This window comes from Chiloscyllium punctatum, chromosome 39, assembly GCF_047496795.1.
Source record: "Chiloscyllium punctatum isolate Juve2018m chromosome 39, sChiPun1.3, whole genome shotgun sequence".
NCBI classification, from domain to species: domain Eukaryota; kingdom Metazoa; phylum Chordata; class Chondrichthyes; order Orectolobiformes; family Hemiscylliidae; genus Chiloscyllium; species Chiloscyllium punctatum.
The window spans coordinates 47,743,177-47,764,605 of record NC_092777.1 but is presented as its reverse complement, the minus strand read 5'-3'; the positions used below and the strand labels follow the sequence as shown (position 1 = coordinate 47,764,605).

The following is a 21,429-nucleotide window of genomic DNA, read 5'->3' as shown; positions in this document are numbered from 1 at the left end:
ACTAGAGCACCAATTTCAGCAAGCTTCAGGTGTATACTGTACCTAGAGACACAGAAAATAGGAGCCAGAGTAGGCCATTTGACCCTTTGACCCTGCTCCACCATCCAATATCATCATGGCTGATCATCCAACTCCATACCCTGTTCCCACTTTCTCCCTTCGGTCCCATTAGCCTTGTGAACTGTATATAACCTTTTGAAAACATTCAATACTTGGGAATCAACTGCTTTCTGTGGCAGAGCCTTCCACAGGCTTACTTCTTTGTGAGAAGAAATTCTCCTAAATTGTTAGTATACTTAGTCTAGACACCCTGATCATTGGGAACATCCATACTATCCCAACAATTATAGATTCCACCTTCCTAGCACTAGAGCCATTCTCCCACTCATAATATACTGGATATACACTCAAACAATATACAGTATTAAAATAGAGTGTCAGCGGATACCTAAGGATATAGAGATATGTACGGGATTATAGGGTATGGGGAGCATAGACATCACATAAACAAACAAAGAAAGGTTGAATTTACACAAGTCTAGTTAGTTTACATTTGGAATATGGTGCACTATTGAGCACCCAAATGCAAAATAATTTGGCAAAGTTTCACCAGAATGATATTGAAAACTATATTTCGTTAAAAAAAAATCAGAAATGGATTTCAGTGAAGTTTAAATAAAAGTTTCCAACATTATCAAAAATATCATGAGGACAACATAAAGTTGGTTTGTTTGCTGGAAAATAGGTAGCAGGTAAAGGATATGGACTGAAGTAGATTAAAAAAGGGGAAGAAGGAGAATTTTTTTTCATAGAGGTGGTGTTAGGGAACAGAATACTTTACCATGAACAGACATTAAGGCAAAAACCATAATGTTATTAAAAAGGGTCAGTTTAAAAATAATACATATACATGGAATTAAAATAGACATTTTCAGTTGAAGAGCTGGCACATGTGCAGTGTATCAACTTGGTTGTGAATTCATTTGATTCAATTAAATGATTGCAGATACACCATCCAAAAAGGATTGACACAATCAGATTAGTTTCACAATCTTGCATACATAATGAACTGCTTTTGGACACAGTTCCATAGCCTCTAATGTGCAATCTTCAAATCCAACCCACAAAATCCCCTAGTTTTTGTAAAAACAAGGAGTTATTGTATTTTTCGGATTGTCCCTTGAATTGGAGGGAAGTTACAAATCAAGGTTATTTTTGTCTCACTTTAAAATAAAACTTTTTTTAAAAATGGAGGCTGTATGCAGCAGTAACTGCTCTGCACGACTGTGGGGAATGAAAAGAAGCTTTTCAATCAGTGACCTAGAAAGGAAAGGGGCTGGTCATCTTACTGTCAACTCATTGCATTCTAAACTTGCGGATAATGTCAGCTAATTATCAGACACATTCTAAACTATCAGCCCCTCTTAGGAACACCGGAAATATGAAGTACTAAAGAGAAGAAAACTACATATTAAATATACTTTCCTTTATCGGCAGCTCATCTCCCACTTTCAGAAAATATATAAAACAGTACAAATAGACTTTTTCTGTAGCAGGTTTAAGTATTAGCATTTCTGTTTCCTTTGTGACTCTCCAGTTTACAATCACTTATATTTGTTACAACACAAGAGTGAAATATCTCAGATTACAACTTGAATAGTTCTCATTGACTGAAGTTAAATGTATCTTTATATCTTTGGAGATGATATTTACAAAAATCAGAGTTTGTTCAGCAGCACTTCAAATCCTTGTAATTTTGTCTCCCTGATCTTCAGCTGGAGAAATGAGCACAATTGCAAAGCTATGGAAGATACCATTGACCACTATGCTGCCTGAGGAATGCAATGTGAAAGGTGACAATCTTGCTGCTCCATTCAAACTATTCAACTTATTTTATTCGGCTTATTGATAGCAGAATCATAATGTCTGTTGTTAACTTCTTTATTTGTTTAATTATGAATAATTATGAAAAATGAATAATCATGGTAACTTGCATAAACAAGTCAAATCCAAGTTAAGTACTCTTTCTTCATGGTCAACTGTAACTTCTTTAATGACTATATTTATATGAAAATCCTTTAATTTAATTGACACCATGTAATGCTTTGCCTTCCTCTCAGATAAGCAAAGCCAATCTCTCCCCCTCTTAAGTCACCTTTCAAACGAGCACATGCCAGAAATCAACCGGGGATTTTGTGTCGCTTCAGGGCTCAGTGGTTTAATGATTTAATTATTTGCTTGCTTGAATGGTTTGACACACAGCACAGCATCTGCAGATTCAAGCAAATAGAATATTTTAGTTTTTATTTTTGGCATTTGGAAAGGTGTGACTAGATAATTTATAATAGCAATTGAATTTCTCATAGAAAAATAGAATTACTTTTATTTGTACACTTAAAGAATTGCCTGCTCAGAGTATAAATCAGTGGTAAAAATGTACAATTTAAATTTATGAGTTAATTCAAATGTTATGATATTTCAAAGATTTCCACTTCATTATGCTTTTTCAAATATTGCTTCAAATTGATTCATATCATTTGGTAATTCAAATTAGTTTTGGTGCTCCAAAAGTCAAATGTAAAACATCAAAAGTAGAGCTTTATGAAGAAAAGTGCTATTTGGCTTAACTTTCAAAATACCAGCATAATTCAACACTTGATTGCTGAAAATTGTCTTTTTTATAAATAGGATTTTTAAAACCTTATTGTTATCAATGTCTACTAAAATAAACATTTAATGTGTTAACTTTAATTCAGATTTCTCCTCAATGAGCATCTGGCCTCCAGGTGGCAGAGTTGGCTTTGCCATTGTCCAGGTTCCTCAGCACTATTGACAACAAACAAATCGGGAGGATGAGTCTTTTTATTGGCAGTAGTCATGATTAAAACAAAGTCATTTATTTTATGAATATTAAGTAACTTTATGTATGGAATATTGCTTTACTTTTGTCAATATAATTTTTCTGAAAGGGAATGTCAGCTTTCTATGTTATTTTCTGAACATGAATTAAATCCTATAAGAATCACTTTAAAATCTACCTCGACTCACTAAGTTACTCTAAATAAGCTGGGCTACAGCAGAATAGGTTTTATGCTTTTAGTCTAGGATTGATGTCAGTGTTAAATGCAACAAGGTCTCTGAATTTGTAAAGGAGGAACTCAAATCAGATGATTGACCATAGACTAATATTAAGCCTTCACAAACCTTGAATTAAACGGTTAACTGAGTTTTTAAAAATTCGATCTGTAATGAAACGTATAATTAATTAATGATTTGTCATTCATGGGTTACCTGATCTATTTTAGTGTTATAATAAAACTGTATTATTTATATGTAGAAAAATCACATAAGCATACTTTCATAAGTAAACAAGAACAGTTTAGCAAGAAAATGCCCTTGACTATTTCAATCAAGTGAAACTAGAATGTGTAAAGGCAGATTCTGGCTAAATGCATTACACAAACACCACCCCTTTACAATATTCAGTTTACACAAAAATAAACCTTTTTCATAAACCTGATGTCCATCTTTCTAAGCAAATGTTACAATTGTTTCAAATGCCAATATTTTATCCCAGAATCCCTACAATTTAATCACAACCAAGAGACAAGGGATTTTCATCCTTTAACTGTAAATATTTATTCCAAACTTCATCTAGATAGACAATGAAAAAATATTACTACTATAAAGAAAATGTAAGTAATAATTCATTCACAGCTATTAATCCAATTACATTGCTTCCATTTCAGTTATACAAATTGACACAGTGTCGTACAGGCTTCATTGTGTTCAAGTCCATTTTGTATACTTCAAATTCTTTTCCAAATTTTCTTTGCAGTAATTTCTCCATTGCTCATAGTCTAAAAGAAATGAGACAAAGAACAGAAGTGAATCTTTTCAAATGCAAGTCTTACATTCACCTTAAGAAAGTATCCTAATTTAGGCTAATCAAGGGAAAAAGACAATCAGCTGGCTTTGTCATTAGTTTGCAACATCCAAAAAGAGGAAAAAACTGGATGAATATTTCAGTGTATGCTCTTCAGTAGGTTTACTTATTGAACTATAAAAATGAATGCGAGAGAAAATGAGAACAGTTTCAAACCAAACAGTGAGGTTCTGTAATATCTAAGAATAAAAGAATCCAGTGACTTGTTTCTATTGATATGTAGAAGTTATTGAGGCTTCATAATCACATTGCATAGTCAATGCCCTTTGGCCAATTTCCATCCATGTTATTTTTATTGACATTATTTCACATTCTGCAATATGTAAAGTTATTGTAAAGTTAATGCAAAAAGGATTTGTATAGAAATGCTTAAAATAAAACTTTTAAATAAAGAAAAGTAGATGCCTTGCATTAGGTAGCATTTTGATTTTGTTGTTTATTCAGTTCGTGAGGACAAATTGAAAGGGAGCATTTTATTACGATTAAAGAATCTCAGAAGACACGCGATAAATCATGACATTGCATGAGCCCATTTACACTATACACTACCTGGTTAAAATTATAAATCCTGTAATATTTAATAGTTCCTCTGAAGCAATATTAAAACTGTTATAAATGTGTGTAATCTTGAAGACTAAGAGTTATGGGAAATAGCAACAGCTTGTATTTATACAGCATAGTTAATCTAGCAAAACCTCCCAGAGAATGCAAGATGAGCTGACGATTCGACATTGAGGGATGTAAAGGGATTTTCAAATTGGTGGAAAAAGGTTTTAGTGGAGCTGATCATTTCAAGGACTGTGGTAAAAGAGAGAGAAAAGGTAGAATGGAGTAGTTTCAGGATCGAAATGTAAATTATATATAAAATTTAAATATTTTTAAAATGCATTCATTTTTGTGGGATGTGGGCATCACTGGCTGGGCAGTATTTATTCCTGTTCCTAGTTTCCCTTGAGAAGGTGGTAGTGAGCTGGAAATAATGGGAAAAAAAAATAAAGACGCACAACAGCGATCCATTTTTGTTTCGAAAGGATTTTGGTTGCTGACATGTAAAATTCATGGGAGGTTGGTTCGTTTTAAGGACTGGACCTTGACAGCATTGGACTAAAAGGATGTTTCCAGAAATTAAACTCCCCCCCCAGGCAGCCTGTCAGCTCATGCCCGCTGCAAAATCAAATTGTCTGGCCAAACACTGGATTGGAAATAACGTTCCAAGGAAACCCTAACCTCTGGAGTATGTGGTGGAGGGGACGGAAGAGATAAATGTGGTGCAAGGTTTGTGAAGGTTTGTAGCTCAGGTTGAGGTTTAGGGTGTAGGTTTGCTTGCTGAGCTGTAGGTTTGACATCCAGACGTTTCATTACCTGGCTAGGTAACATCATCAGTGGCGACCTCCAAGTGAAGTGAAGCTGTTGTCTCCTGCTTTCTATTTATATGTTTTCCTGGATGGGGTTCCTGGGGTTTGTGGTGATGTAATTTCCTATTCATTTTCTGAGGGGTTGATAGATGGCATCTCGATCTATGTGTTTGTTTATGGCGTTGTGGTTGGAGTGCCAGACCTCTAGGAATTCTCTGGCATGTCTTTGCTTATCCTGTCACAGGATAGATGTGTTGTCCCAGTTGAATTGGTGTTTTTTTTCATCCGTGTGTAGGGCTACGAGGGAGAGAGAGGGTCGTGTTTTTTTGTGGCTAGCTGGTGTTCGCGTATCCTGGAGGCTAACTTTCTTCCTGTTTGTCCTACGTAATGTTTGTGGCAGTCCTTGCACAGAATTTTATAGATGAAGTTGGTTTTGTCCATGGATCTTTTGTATTGGATCTTTTAAGTTTGTTAGTTTTTGTTTGAGAGTGTTGGTGGGTTTGTGTGCTACTAGGAGTCCGAGGGGTCTTAGTAGTCTGGCTGTCATTTCTGAAACTTCTTTGATGTATGGTAAGGTGGTTAGGGTTTCTGGTGACGGTGACTCCACTCCCAGCTTTCCTAGACTGACAAAGTTAAAATCAAACTTCCTTTTCATCTCTCCAGCTAATACCAGACAGAGTGATGCATCAAGATTAGAGTGGAAAAGCACAGCAGGTCAGGCAGCATCCGAGGAACAGGAAAATCAACGTTTCGGACAAAAGCCTTTCATTAGGGCTTTTGCCCAAAATGTTGATTATCCTGCTCCTCGGACGCTGCCTGATCTGTTGTGCTTTTCCAGCACCACTCTAATCTTGACTCTAATCGCCAGCATCTGCAGTACATATTTCCACCGCGAGTGATACATTGTGCAACCTCTACCAGACAGACCCCAGGGAGTGCCAATGGTCAGTGCAGTGATGGCAGTTGCACAGCAAACATTTTTTGTTCATGGCATGTGGCAATTGCTGGCAAGACCAGCAATTTTTGTCCATGCTTAATTACCCTTGAACTGACTGGCTTGCTTAAACATTTTGGAAGAAAGTTAACAGTCAACCAGATTACTGTGGACATGGAGTTACATGGGGACCAGATCAGGTAAGGATGTCAGATTTCTTTCCTTAAGAGACAATAGTGAACCAGACGGTTTTTATGACAATTGATGATAATTTAATTGTAATTCCTGATTTTTATTAGGTGAATTTAAGTTTTATTAACTGTGATGATGGGATTTGAACCTATGTCTCAAAAGCATTAACTGAAGCTTCTGGCTTACTAAACAATCTACTCCTATTGTTTTACTTTCCCTGCACTGGAGGCATGAAGACTCAACTCAACTCAATTCAAGACAGCTTTGTGCACATAGCTTTGGAATAGATATTGCAGAATAACAGCATGTAGTTGCTCTTTCATGGCCAACAAAACAAGAAAGGGTACAAGACCAGTATTGATCTGGATCTTGTCAATTTTCAAAGAGACAAGACTGCCCCATTAAATCGGAAGAACTTCCCTACATGTGGCATCTTCTCTAATATTTATACATCAACTAAAGTGAAGGCAGAAGCTCTTTCACTAATTAGGCATCTGTTTGTGTACAGATATCCATTTAATAGGCTGCTCATATCGTCTGTAACCTTTAATTTAGAAGTATATTGTGGCTTAGCCAGTTAGGGAATTCAAACATGCTAACATCAAGGTTTACAACCTTGGATCCTACGCTAATGCATTGCCTTATTTGAACTAACCTGAGACATTCATCATGATATTTTGCTGATTTGAGTAGCTTTTATATAATTTGTGTTCTGGTTCAGTAACTAGAATAACAGCATCTCCTATTTAGTCTAAAATCACAGAGTGAGCTCAATTGGTATTTTATTCTATTTTGGTTTTTAAGACACATGGATTGATTATATGCACAAGTACTCACTTAAAACATCAATACAGGAAATAACTAAATTATACTTAAGAACTGAATATTTGAGTCTGTGATTTTGAAAGAGGTTTCCAGAAAGCTAATGTAATCAGATTTCCTGGCACTCATAGAATTGTGCCATTGATAAGTCTTTGAGCAATCCCAAAAAGCGGCTTCAATGGCAATGCCAATAACAACAGTAACTTACTTCAATTATTTTGTCTCCACTCAAGTCCATGGTTGCAGTCAGTCCATCCATAGTGATAACAAGCTTATTCTCACCTTCCAGTTTTGCCAAAGCCTAAAAACAAACAGCAGGATAATATCTGGTTTCTTCAAAAGATTAGGTTTTTAAAAAAGCATTCAATGTTGTCAATCGTCTACAAGGAATTACTAAACTAATCACTAGTGCTGATAGTCCTCTGGCAAACTCAGGCAGATGGATTTCTGTGCAGACAAATGTGAGTTGATGGACTTAGGATCTAAAAAGGATAGAACAGGGTATGGTCTAAATGGTGAAAAGCTAAACAGCAGGGGTCCAAACAGCTTTCAAAGTCAATGTACATATATCAGTATGTATATAGATAAATACACAAAATAATCCAAAATATTAATGGAAGAGTAGCTTTTAAATTGAGAGGGTCAGACTACTAGAAGGTTGAAGTTGTGCTACAGTTATACAATGTCATGGTTCCACTGGAACACTCTGCTCTGTGCAATTCCAGGCACAACACAATCAGAAGGATGTATCAGTTTTGGGAGGAGATTTACCAAAATGATACCTGAACACCAAAACTTAAATCATGTGCAGAGAAACTAGTATTTATTTTTGGAAGCTAGGAGGTTAAGGCATGACTTGATCAAGTTTTTCAAGGTAACCAAGGGAACTCTTGGAGTAATTATTGCAATTAGTTGGCAAGTCTAAGGCTAGGAGCTACAGCTTAAAAATCAGATCCAGGCCTCAGCAGTTAAGAAACATTTGTGCATGCCAAGAGCAGCCAACGTATAGAACTCTCTTTCACAAACAGAAATTGATGGCAGGTCAATAATTAATTTTAACGCAGAGATTGATAGATTATTGTTAACCAAGGGTGGCTAAGGAATATTATGCAGAGGTTGAATTAGAAGGTCAAGGATGATAGAGCAGCCATGATCTCAAAGAGTTCAGAACAACCTCAAGAGGCTGAGTGAACTTCTGCTGTTCCTATGTTCCTCCCCATGAGGGCAGTATTGCCTGATGCTGCTGAGTATACTTTTAAACTCAAACTTGATGGTACATGTTAACCCTTGCATTTAGGATACAGCTCGACTTGGTTTGATGCCTGAATCATAGGTGCACAGCATTTGCTCTGGTCTAAGACTGATTCCGAAGATTTCAGATTAAAGACTAAAATGTTTTCCAGACCCGGTAATTTTCCAGTATGTTGTAGCATTCTGACACTTTTCTGAATAAGCAGCCCCTACAACAATGTTGATTTGTTTTTGAAAAAGGAAAATGCTTCATTTCACAACCAGTGACGTGACAATCTGTTGCTCTAGCAAAGATTTTTTAAATATCTGGACAGTGAAGGGGGTCAGGTGACAGACTCTGCTCAGTAGCTGAGGATACGAAAAAGTGAAATGAGAGGAGATGAAAAAAATGTTGTCTTTTATAATGTCTATCCATTAGGGATTTTAATTCAGCAAGATGAGTCATGTTGCTATTCTGCCTTTCAGATCTAACTATATTTAATGTTGTCTACTCAACGGGAGGCTGGCTGGATATTTCTATTGAGGAACATAGGCTGATATGACCACTGGTCAATACATTGGGAGTGTGGGGGAGGGAGATATTTTTTGATCTATAAGTGTGCATGGATGTTTGGAAAATGTAACACACAGTGTTCGCTACATTCAATTTCAATATTTCCTTCAGACTTATGGTCAGTTTCAGTACATTAGACCATACAGTACAGGAAAAGCTCCTTTCGCCCACCATGTCTGTGTTGACCATGATGTAATTCTAAACTAATCCCATCAGCCTGCACATGGTCTGTATCTCTCTATTTCCTGTTTGTTCACACGCTTGTCTCAATGCCTCTTAAAATTTTATTAATGTATCTGCTTCTACCACCCCCCCCGGCAGCATCTACCACCCTCTGTGTAAAAAATGTGCCTAGCACATCTCCTTTAAACTTTCTCCCTCTCACCTTAAATCTATGGCCCTTAGTGGTTGAAATTTCCACCTTGGCAGAAAGACTCCAATTATTCACCCTATCTATATCCTTCAACTTTACATACTTCTATCAGGTCGCTCCTCAGCCTCTGACACTCTCACAAAAACAATCCAAGTTTGTCCAACTTCTCGTTGAAGCTAATTTATTCCAATCGAGGCAACATCCTGGTAAACCTCTTCTCCAGCCTCTGTAAAGTCTCCACAGCCTTCCTATAGTGTGGTGACCAGAACTCCACTTAATACTTCAAATGTGGCCAAACTAAACGTAACTTGCCAACCTTTATAATTAATGCCCGATCAATTAAGTCAAACATATTGTAAGCCTTCTTTATCATCTTATCCACCCATCTTGCCATTTTCACTTATGGTCTTGATCCCAAGACCCCTCTGTATATCAATGTTCCTAAGGGTCCTGCTATTAACTGTATACTTTCCTCTTGCATTTAACCTTTCAAAATGTATCACTTCACACTTATCTGGATTAGACTCCATCTGCCAGTTCTCACTCAGCTTACCAACTGATTTATATCCTGCTGCATCCTTTGATACTCGTTCTCAATATCCACAACTCCACCAATTTTCATGTTGTCTCTAACCAGACCAGCGCTGAAAATGTGTTGCTGGTAAAGCGCAGCAGGTCAGGCAGCATCCAAGGAACAGGAGAATCGACGTTTCGGGCATCAGCCCTTCTTCAGCCCGAAACGTCGATTCTCCTGTTCCTTGGATGCTGCCTGACCTGCTGCACTTTACCAGCAACACATTTTCAGCTCTGATACTCCAGCATCTGCAGTCCTCACTTTCTCCTCTAACCAGACCAGCTATATTTTCATTTATATATACTGCAAACAACAGATGTCCCAACACTGATCCTTGTGGAACACAGAACTCCAGTTAGAAAAACAGCACTGCACATCTACCCTCTGTCTTCTATGACCAAATCAATTTTGTATTCAATTTACCAACTTACCATGGATCCCATGTGAATTAATCTACTGGACCAGCCTATCACGAGGGACCTTGTCAAATGCTTTAGTAAAATTCTTTTAGATGACATCAGCTGCCCTATCCTCATCAATCTTCCTCGTCACTCCCTCAAAAATGCTTGAGAGACAAGACCTCCACCGCACAAGCCATGCTGATTATCTGTTAAAAGTCCAATTTTTTTTACCAAATGCAGTAAAGCCTGTCCCTAAACTCCTGTTCAATAATTTCCCTGGTACTTGTGTCAAGTTCACCAGCCTATAATTTCCTGGATTATCCCTGTCGCGCTTAGAATCATAGAGTCATAGAGATGTACAGCATGGAAACAGACCCTTCAGTCCAACCCGTCCATGCCGACCAGATATCCCAACCCAATCTAGTCCCAGCTGCTAGCATCCAGCCCATATCCCTCCAAATCCTTCCTATTCATATACCCATCCAAATGCCTTTTAAATGTTACAATTGTACTAGCCTCCACCACCTCCTCTGGCAGCTCATTCCACACACAACATGTGAAAACGTTGTCTCTTAGGTCCCTTTTATATCTTTCCCCTCTCACCTTAAACCTATGCCCTCTAGTTCTGGACTCCCCCACCCTAGGGAAAAGACTTGGTCTATTTACCCTATCCATGTCCCTCATGATTTTATAAACCTCTATAAAGTCACCCCTCAACCTCCGATGTTCCAGGGAAAACAGATCTAGCCGGTTCAGCCTCTCCCTATAGCTCAAATCCTCCAATCCTGGCAACATCCCTGTAAATCTTTTCTGAACCCTTTCAAGTTTCACAATATCTTTCCGATAGGAAGGAAACCAGAACTGCACGCAATATTCCAACAGTGGCCTAACCAATGTCCTGTACAGTCGCAACATGGCCTCCCAATTCCTGTACTCAATACTCTGATCAATAAAAGAAAGCATACCAAACGCCTTCTTCACTATCCTATCTACCTGCGACTTCACTTTAAAAAGAAACAACTTTGGCTATTCTCCAGTCTTCTGGGAACTCATCTGTGGTTAAAGAGGATACAAAGATCTCTGTCAAGGCCCCAGGGATCTCCTCTCTTGCTTCTCTCAGATCCTGGGTTAGATCCTATTAGGCCCTGGGAACTTATCCATCTTAATGATTTTCAAGACAGTCAATACCTCCTCCCTACATCTGACAAAGAATTGTGATAAGCCTGTTAAATTATTTGAATAAATCTTTATGGTAAATATGGTCAAGAGCCTCATTCTCTGGTAAAGTTATTTTTCAAATATTTGTATGGTAAATCAGAGAATCTACAAGTATAATTTTCCTTTCAGAAAGGGGTACTTCAGTACTATTGAGGATGCAGTTTGAGACTGTCACATTATATTTATGATTTGGAGGGGCTAGTGTTGGACTGGGGTGGACAAAGTTAAAAATCACACAACATCAGGTTATAGTCCAACAGGTTTATTTGGAATCACTAGTTTTCAAAGCGCTGTCTTTGAAGACCTGATGAAGAAGGAGCACTTAAAAAGCTAGTGATTCCAAATAAATCTGTTGGACTATAACCTGATGTTGTGTGATTAATAACATCACATTTGATGCTCCTTCATTGTAATCAGTTGATCACATCACATTTAAACACACACATTGTCTCACAAAAATATTTCCACCTTAAGTGTGGAAGTATGCATAAAAAACAGGAAAGTCTTCCTTTCTGACGTGAGTCAGGTTTTTTCCATGTGATTATGTTGTTCTCAGCTCATTTCACTTTCAATGCACAGGTATAACATTAAATTATATGCAGGAAGCTCTAGAGCCTGATGGGATCTTCCAGAGCTCAACATACAGACACCAAATTTAAAGGGCACCTCACTTTTTGCAACCCCTGACCCATCACTCAATTTCTGCTCATCCCCTGATCTGTCACTGGAGATGTCAGATACCAGGCAAAAAGCAGCACTCTGCTTTAACAATGTTTTCCTCCAGGCTTTCCATAACAAGCTCCTTTCCCTACAGATGGCAGCAGAGTCCACCCTGATTAATAATAGTAAAAATCACACAACACCATGTTATAGTCCAACAGGTTTATTTGGAAGCACTAGCTTTTGGAGCGCTGCTCCTTCATCAGGTAGATGTGGAGCAGGACGACAAGACACAGAATTTAACACAAAGAGTTACAGTGTCATGTGGCTGAAATATATTAAACAAACTTAGATTAACTCTTTCATCTTTTAGAATGGTTTTGCTAGTTTTAGTTCATTAATATGTAAATCCCAGAGCACCTTTTAAGTCAGCATTCTCAAGATAACTTCAGGTTTTCTAACAAAATGTGTCATCGCAGCTCAGTCAATGCATTAAAGATGTGAGGTTAAAGTTTGCCTGAGTCCCAGTCCTGAGTCAGACTGGTTCTATTTCTAAAGTGGGATTTACAGAATCTTACATGGACTGACTGTAGGTTATGCATTTTTTGAGCAAGCTAAAATATAATTCTGCAAATACATATTCACCCCATGAATTTACATGTGTGTGCATGCAGGAGAGAAGAGTGAGTGTGTGTATGTGAGTGTGTGCGTATGGGTGTGACAGCGAGTGTGTAAGCTTGGTGAAGTATGTCTGTGGGTGTAATGGGGTATAAGGTTGTGAGAGGGTGCGTGTGGGGGGTGTATGTGTATGCATATTAGAGAGAGCTTGTGTCTGAGAGAGGGTGTGTGTGTCTGTGCGTGTCTGTGTCTTTGCGTGTGCATGGTTGTGTGTGTTTTAGTGTGGAGTGCAGTGGAGTCACCTGTAGTGTGACATGAATCCAAGTCCCAGTTGAGGCCACCCTGACTGACAAAGATAGACTGGATGGAGCTGGTTGCAGAGGACAGTGTCCTTGTGTGGCTCAAGAGAACTTAGAATCAAATCCATGCAGTGTGGAAACAGACCATTCGGACCAACACGTTCACATTAACCCTCTCATCCCACTCAGACCCATTCCCCTACCCTAGCCCTTTAACCCCGTATTTCCCACGGCTAATGCCCCTGAACTACACATCCCTGAGCACTATGGACAACTTATGGCCAATCTATCTAATGTGCACATCTTTAAACCTGGGTCCAGTGCCACTGTCTACTGATGGCCGAGTGAGTTAGCTTTGTAAGGTACCCACTGCAGAGAACTTCCACCCAGGAGGCTGGGTCTCCATCAGGCAACTTGTGTTCGGTCAATGTCTGTCACTTCAAAATAGCACTACTGGCTCACAGTGGTACAGTACTCCATCTCAAAATCTGCCAGTGCAGCACATTGGGAGAGCTACATGACAACAGCGACTTTAATAAGTGCTTTATCAGCTGTGAAAAGCTTCGAGACAACAAGTAAAACTAATGTCATTTACAAAATACTGTGCAAAAACTGTAACAAACACTGCATTGGACAAACAGGCAGAAAAGTAGCCACCAGGATACATGAACATCAACTTGCCACAAAACGACATGACCCCCTCTCACTCGTATCCTTACATACAGATAAGGAAGGACTTCACTTCGACTGGGACAACACATCCACCCTCAGACAAGCCAAACAGAGACACGCACGAGAATTCCTAGAAACATGGAATGCCAACCAGAACTCTATCAACAAACACATCGAGTTAGACCCCATCTACCACCCCTTGACATCACCGCCGGAAATGACATCACCAACCTAAAGAAACACAAACATATAAATAGAAAGCAGAGGTCATCAGCAGTGCTTCGCCCAGAGGCCCCCTGAAGATGTTACCTAGTAACGTGACGAAACATCTGGAAATGAACCTTCCAGTTCAACAAGCAAACTTACATCCAGAACCTCAACCTGAGCTATAAATCTTCTCAAAACCTTTGAGACAGTTTATCATTGGTTTGTCTGTTCGGATAAGCTCATGCCAGACCATAAGTATATTTCACCAAACAGTATTTATTGATATTACATACATTATGATCATAATCACTGCTTTAAGCTAATCTCTGTCACTGCTGAAGATGTCATCTTTCTGATGAGAATTTAACCAAACCCAACATCCAGTTGCATCCCAGGTGCCTGTAAATCAATCTAATTTATCCTATTTTGAGGATGATCAAGGAAGTTTTTCCCAGGGTCTTGGCCAACATTTCTCTCTTAACCAACATCGCTTAAAAACAATTATCTGGTCATTACTACATTGATGTTTGTGGAAATGTACTGTGTGTAAATTGGCTGCTGCACTTCCTACAATAAATCAGGGGTTACACATCATTAGCTGTGCTGTTCATAAATCATGAAAATGGCACATAACCCCAAATGTTTCCTCACTAATTGTAAACATTGTGGATCATTGTGAAAGTTTGTCAAATTACAAAGTAGCATCGTCCTCAAAAAGGTTATGGTTCCTTTACTTATACTTAATGTAAATTTTAAGCAGAAGCTGTTCAATAAAATTCAATGAATTTCATAATACATTTTCAGGTCTTCTAATTGTACCAAAAATTGCAGAGGAGAAATTATATACCAAAGGACTGCTGTGTATGATAGAGAGAGATCACACAAAAACAAATAGAAATACTTACTCAAGAACAAGTGAAATACATAGTTTCAGAAGTGGATGATCAAATGCAATTCAGAATTCTTGCTCCAGATTTGTTTGGATCATTGGACTATCACTCATGAAATTCAGCTGAACAGTGTGAAATAACGTTGCACCACAGTTCACTCAATTATTAAAGAGGTTGGTGGAAACAAAGTCAACATGCACTTTTAGAAATGTTGAGTGGTTTTGAACCTTTTTGAGAGTCTCACATGGAAATTTGCACCTGGTTCATTGAAAGGGGAACACTAAAAGCTCATTTTAAAAAATTCTTACACTTCTACAAAAACTGAGCAATCTTACCTTGACTCTGTGCCCTGTGAATGACAAAAACTCACTTTCTTGTCCAATGGTGAAATCATTGGTAATTGCTTTGCTGCCATAATTGTAAGTAGCTTGAAATGAATTCCCATTTTGGGTAAGTTCAATAACATTGCTGAGGTCTTTATATTTCTCAATTATATTATCTGAGAGTCCTAGCAAATAAAAACAAATGCACAAAAAAAAATCAGTTTTTATCTGAGGGAAAAGGAAAGCCTTTTCAGATCTCCTAATTATTGTACTCAAGTAAAGGTCTAAACAGAATTTGCAACATGAATATTTAGCTCTATGATTTACCACTACCATTGGATAATTTTCTATTTTTTGTTAAATCACATGAGATATACATTTGAAAACATGGAGGCACATGTCACTCTACAATGCTTCAGCACAGCTGAACATAAGAAATAGGAATAGAAGTAGGCCGTTCAGCCCCTTAAGTCTGTTCAACGTGATCATGGGTGATCTGCCCCAAGCCTAAACTATTCTTTCTTGACAGCTCAGCATAGTTGTCAATTCCCTGATATTTCAAACATCTATCTTCTCGTTAAATGCTTTCAGAGATTTGGCCTCCACAACTCTCTGTCTAAAGAATTCCAAACATGCACAACCCTCTGGGAGAATTCCTGTCTGTCTCAATTTTAAATGTATGTTCCATTATCCTAAACCATGACCCCTGGTTCAAGATTTCCCCCAGAAGTGGAAACATCCTTCCAACACGTACTCTGTCAACCTCCCTCAGACTATTGTATATAAAGCATATGAATTTTTGAAAAAAATCACCTTTCATTCATCTAAATCTTGATGAAGAAAGGCCTAACCTGTTTAACTTGATATGTCAACTCCTTCATCTCAGGAACTGGCCTAACAAATCCCTTTGAACTATCTCCAATGCCATAATATCCTATCATAACTATGGAGTCAAAAACTGAACACAATACTCCAGGGGCAGCCGAGAGTTGAAACAGCACTTCTCTAATGTTGAACTCCATACTCATTGCAATAAAGACCAAAATTCCATATGTTTCTTAATTAGTTGCTACACCTGGATACCAACATTTGTATTTCATGTACAAGAATACACAGGCCCCTCTGCATCGCAATTTATTGGAGTATTTCTTTATTTAAATAATAGTCTGGTTTGTGATTCTTCCCACCAAAGTTTATGACTTCACATTCTGCTGTTAAACTCCATCTGCCAAATTCTTGTACACTTGCTCAACCCATTTATTTCCCCTTGTAGATTCTTTATGTCCCGACCACAACATACCCTCCCACCTATTTTACCAACAAATTTCAATGGATTACATTCTGTCCCTCCTCCCATTCAATAATATAGTTAGTAAATAATTAAGGCCTTTGTGGCAACCCATTAGATACACCATTCCAACGTGAAAAAGATCCATTAATCCTGACTCTGTCTTCTGTTTGTTAACCAATTCTCAATCCATGCTAACACATTACCATCAATACTTTGAGCAATAACCTTTTTATGTGGAACCTTATTGAATGCCTTTTGAAAATTTAAATATACTATAATCTATCAGTTCCCCTTTATCAATTCTGCTTGCAATATTCTCAAAGAACTCAAGCAAATTTGTCAAAATGACTTTCTTTCACAAACCATTTTTCTAAATGTTCCGCTATTTGTTTCTTTGTAATGGACTCTAGCATTTTCCCAATGGCATATGACAGGCTAAATGCCTATAGTTTTTTTGCTTTCTGTCTCCATCCCTTCTCAAATGCAGTTCCAATCTGCAGGAATGTTCACAAAATCCAATAAATTCTGGAATATCTTGACCAATACTACCAATACCTCTGCAATTACTTCCTTTAAATGCCTGGATTCAGGCCTTTAGGTCCTGGCAGTATGTCTGCCCTTGGTTCCATTAGTTTGTCAAATACTTTGACCTTCATAGTAAAGACTGTGGCAAGATCTTTCCTCTAATTAACACCTTGCTTATCTGTTAACATTGGGGTGTATTATTACTAAATGATCCTCCTCCATGAAGACAAATGCAAAATATTAGATTACTTATCATTTTTCTGCTTCCTATTACTAATTCCTCAACTGCATCTTCTACACTTTAGCTACTCACACTTGATGCACCCATACAAGCTCTTGCTGTTGTTTTTATGTTTTTTTTGTCAATTTACTTTCATGATCATTCAAATGTCTTTCTCTCTTAGCTTTTCAGTCACCTGCTGCTGATTGCTTAATAAAACCACAACCCTGTGGCCTGCAACTAGTTTTCTCTGCTTTATATGCCTGAGTTCCTGACAGAATATTCTTCTTGTCCACACATATTAACCACAGGTGGTTGATCCTCCCCCATTGAGTCCTTTTTAATCAGAGAAATTTTTCTTTTGCCAAACATTATGAAATATCTGCTTAAATGTCTGTCACTGGTCTTCCACAACCATTCCCCTTAATCCATTATCCCAGTGCTCATTAGACAACTCTTTCTTCATATATCTGCAATTGTCTTTCTATAGGTTTAAGACTCAAGTTGTTCTCCCTCAAACTGAATTTGAAATACTACCATGTTGTGATTGCTAGGAGTATTCTTAACCATGAGATCTCTTATTAACATTACCCCATTACATAGTATTCAATTTTATGCCTCTTCCTGGGGAGGTTCTGCAACATACTGCAATAAATGAACTTTGGAAATCCATCTTCCATGTTACCCTTGTCCATCTAACTTATCCAGTCAAAATACAAATGTGCACCAATGTGCATGTGTCTCAGCTAGTAATACAGAGATTATTACTTTCTTAGTTCGGCCTTTTGTTTAGCGCCAGTACGTTTGTAATCTCTCAGCAGAACCTCTTTCCTAGTCCCATCTGTTGATGGTACCTGGCTGGACTGCACTAGCTGGATCCTTTTACTTCCATTCCAAGTTCCTCTTCAGCCCAGGAGAGATGTCTTGAATCTTGGCAGCACACAGACACTGAGTATTGTATTGAAATGATTATAGATCATGTGCCTGGTGATGTGAAACTACCAATTTGTTTTACAAGTGCCAAATAGATTAATGTGGGTCACTTATTAAAAACAAACACAGCTGCAAACATTTAAATAGGTTTGAAATTTGAGTCAGTGTGTTTTGGCCACAGTTGTCACTCCTAATGGTTCCCTAATATTGACAGTCCCTGTGCATTATCCAAGAAGAATGAAAGGAAGAATAAGAAGCTCTTGTAAACATGGTGGGCACGCACACACTCCCCTGTTAAAGTTTACAATAAGATGCTTAATGGAAATTGAAATTTTTTTTTCTTCAGTTCTATACATCACTAAACTGGCACATTTCGGATAAGGTACAAAACTGTGTTTGTGATTGGATCAAATTTAATTCCTACACTATATTGCATATGTGCATATTACAACATACAAACACACACTGTTGACCTAAGACCAAGCTCAAGTTCTATTTCATCCCTATAATTCTAATAATTTAATTCATTTCCATTATAAGGATCTTTCACGATTCTATAGCCAGGAGGAAAACAGTCTGTTTGTGGCTGAGGAAAGGCAGAAAGTTGGGGAGGTGCACTAACATTCTTTGATTTGTCAACAACAACATAAAAGTCTATCATTCTTTGAAAGTTAATCACATGTAAATATATGTTGTTTGCGTTCCATCTCCCACAAGCCAACGTTTCCAATTTACCGGGCCCCCATCCCCCCTAACACCCCGATGAACATGACCCAAAGGTAGTGCTACTCCAGATATGCTGTTAGCAACTGCATGGCATTGACATCTTCCTCAAACTTCCCCACTCGTCAGAAAGTTTCTCTTCTGGGTTTGTTCTTAATAACATTACTTGTAAGCAGGTCCTTGACACTGAAGTAATTTATTTGGATCTGATCATTTTTATGCTGCACTGTCTTTCCACTGTAACATGCTAAACCATTGGTAAAATTGACATTTTTTAATGGTGGTTAAGTATTCTTATGATTTAACAATGGCATACTATAAGAGGGATACACTATTTGCAAACTATTGAGAAACAAAAAGAAATATCTGTGACCACTAATTTGGGAAAACAAACTTGTAACCAAGAATTAAAAGTTCTTCATTTTTATGGAAAATACAAAAAAAATTGAAATATGAAAAATAAATAGTAATGTGTTAAATTGCTATCATAAACTGACAGACACATCTAGCATTAAGTCAGATTGGCACACAGAATGTGAACTTGGATGGTTATTTACCTGAACGTCCAAGCAGTCAAAGACAAAGAAAGTAAGTAAATGTCATTGGAGAGGATTAAACAACAAACTGTAAGAAGGGATTGAAGAAGTGAGCTAAAAAATCAGGGTTCTGATCAGACGTCCCCTGCTTTTGGTCCTTTTAATCACAATCATGGAATGTCCTGCCAGTAGCAGTGGTGGACTCTCCTTCTTTATGGGCATTTAAACGGGCATTGGATAGGCATATGGAGGATAGTGGATTAGTGTAGGTTAGGTGGGCTTGGATCGGCACAACATCAAGGGCCAAAGGGCCTGTACTGCACTGTATTTTTTTATGTTCTATGTTATAATCCAAGGACCGTAATATAAAATGGGAAGGCACCAAAAAACTCATTGGGGTATAATTCATACTTAAGCCTTTGATAGATCATTTGGTGAGAAATCTTACAGAATCTTGAAGAAAATGAAGTAGGATGTTCAAATTCCCTTTCATTTTGTTTTTTGATAGGTGACCTTTTGCTTAAAACCCAAACTACACAGTTTAAGAATAGCACACACACTTCAACAAAAACAGAAATTGCTGGAGAAGCATCTGTAAACAGGAATCAGGGTTGATGTTTCAGTTCCAGTGACTCTTCCTCAGAAGATACATTTCAGCTTCTGGTTATCTTCATTTAATTATATTATTCTATGAATTAACATTTACACACATCGACTGAGTAATCTGGATCATTATGCCAATTGGAAAATGTACTTGCAAAGTAATAGTTTGGTTTCTGAGCTATTTTAATGAAAGTCACACCAAGATAAAATATGGCACAGATGTTTTACTGAGGTGAGTGAACTGTTGTTCAACCGCACAGCTTTACCCTAGCTGGGATTGATTTTAAGTAGGTAATGCCTTTGTATCAATTTATTGACACTGAGCTTAAAGTCATAAAAAAGCAAAAGAATAGCAGGTGCAGGTCAAACTTACCCAGAGCTTTCATGAGCGGCTCGAAGTTTTCCTGACTCTCCAATTCATACTTTCCATTGAATGCCATTTAGAATCTATCACGCCGACGTAGGTAAGAGTTGATTCTGGGGAATATTGAAAGCTTTTATGCCTGCCTTCAAACTAATTTTCTAAAAAGTACAACCGGCAACTCTGGAAAAGTAATATAGTCACATACTACCAACTACCAAGCACTTGAATCAGTAAATAAGGTGGTAATTTTCTGTTTACACAGGATTACCAGTGGTAACCCAGGGGACTGGCGATGGAAAAACAATGCAGCTGAGGCTTGTTTTTGAACAAAAGTTATGAAAGTGACATCACTATAATGTAGCCTATAATTATAATATGTTCTAGCTGATGATTATGCATCACCTGAACAATTGGGCTTTGAGGTTGAAATTAGGTAAAGGTCCATAGATGCTTTCAGAGCTAGTTACAAACAACCCAACGATTGCTTAGCTGCTTCTATGGAGTCTTAACATTGAATCTTCTATACGGTGCTTTAATAAGGTTACAACAAACAGCTTCCAAATGCCTATTGTTCCACATAGGAACTTTAAAAACTTGTATTTGTGCTAGACTGCAGCCCTGCTTCACTCAGTGCCAAATCAAAATGATGTGAAGCCATTTTCTAGTCGCACACTCACACCTTTTGTGCCATTGGGAACTTGGCTCCCAAATTAATTTTAAACTATTTGTGGTAGGGAGTCTAAAACTCCTCTTTAGTGACACATAGCCAATAATTTTAATAGACTTCTACCATAGTTCCATATTTTCCAGTAACAATGTCAAGGTATCACTTATATTTGAAATCTTGTTCTAATATGAAATCCTAATTATAGAATACTCATTTTACTTTCAAGTGTCAATAGCAACCGCATTGTAAAGTCTACTGCTCGTTTATGCTCTCTTGCTA

The 21,429-nt window shown here is 37.8% G+C and overlaps 1 protein-coding gene across 1 annotated transcript; it reads right to left on the bottom strand.

The window, feature by feature from the left end:
- Positions 1 to 3,381: 3,381 nt before the first annotated feature.
- On the bottom strand, positions 3,382 to 20,695 carry LOC140464030 (fatty acid-binding protein 1, liver-like). Its single transcript, XM_072558654.1, has 4 exons — positions 20,493 to 20,695; positions 15,301 to 15,473; positions 7,458 to 7,550; positions 3,382 to 3,860 (listed from the first exon to the last, which is right to left on the bottom strand). Exons 1-4 carry the CDS (start codon positions 20,557 to 20,559, stop codon positions 3,810 to 3,812), a joined length of 384 nt encoding a protein of 127 aa, XP_072414755.1. The 5' UTR covers positions 20,560 to 20,695; the 3' UTR covers positions 3,382 to 3,809.
- Between the last annotated feature and the right edge of the window lie 734 nt (positions 20,696 to 21,429).

What these genes read in the sequence shown, in the direction of transcription:
- LOC140464030 (XM_072558654.1), bottom strand. Translation starts at nt 20,559, where the DNA reads ATGGCATTCAATGGAAAGTATGAATTGGAGAGTCAGGAAAACTTCGAG. An exon ending in GCCGCTCATGAAAGCTCTGG is followed by an intron (nt 15,474 to 20,492) that starts GTAAGTTTGACC and finishes TTTATTTGCTAG; the next exon opens with GACTCTCAGATAATATAATT. An exon ending in TCACAGGGCACAGAGTCAAG is followed by an intron (nt 7,551 to 15,300) that starts GTAAGATTGCTC and finishes GTTTGTTTTTAG; the next exon opens with GCTTTGGCAAAACTGGAAGG.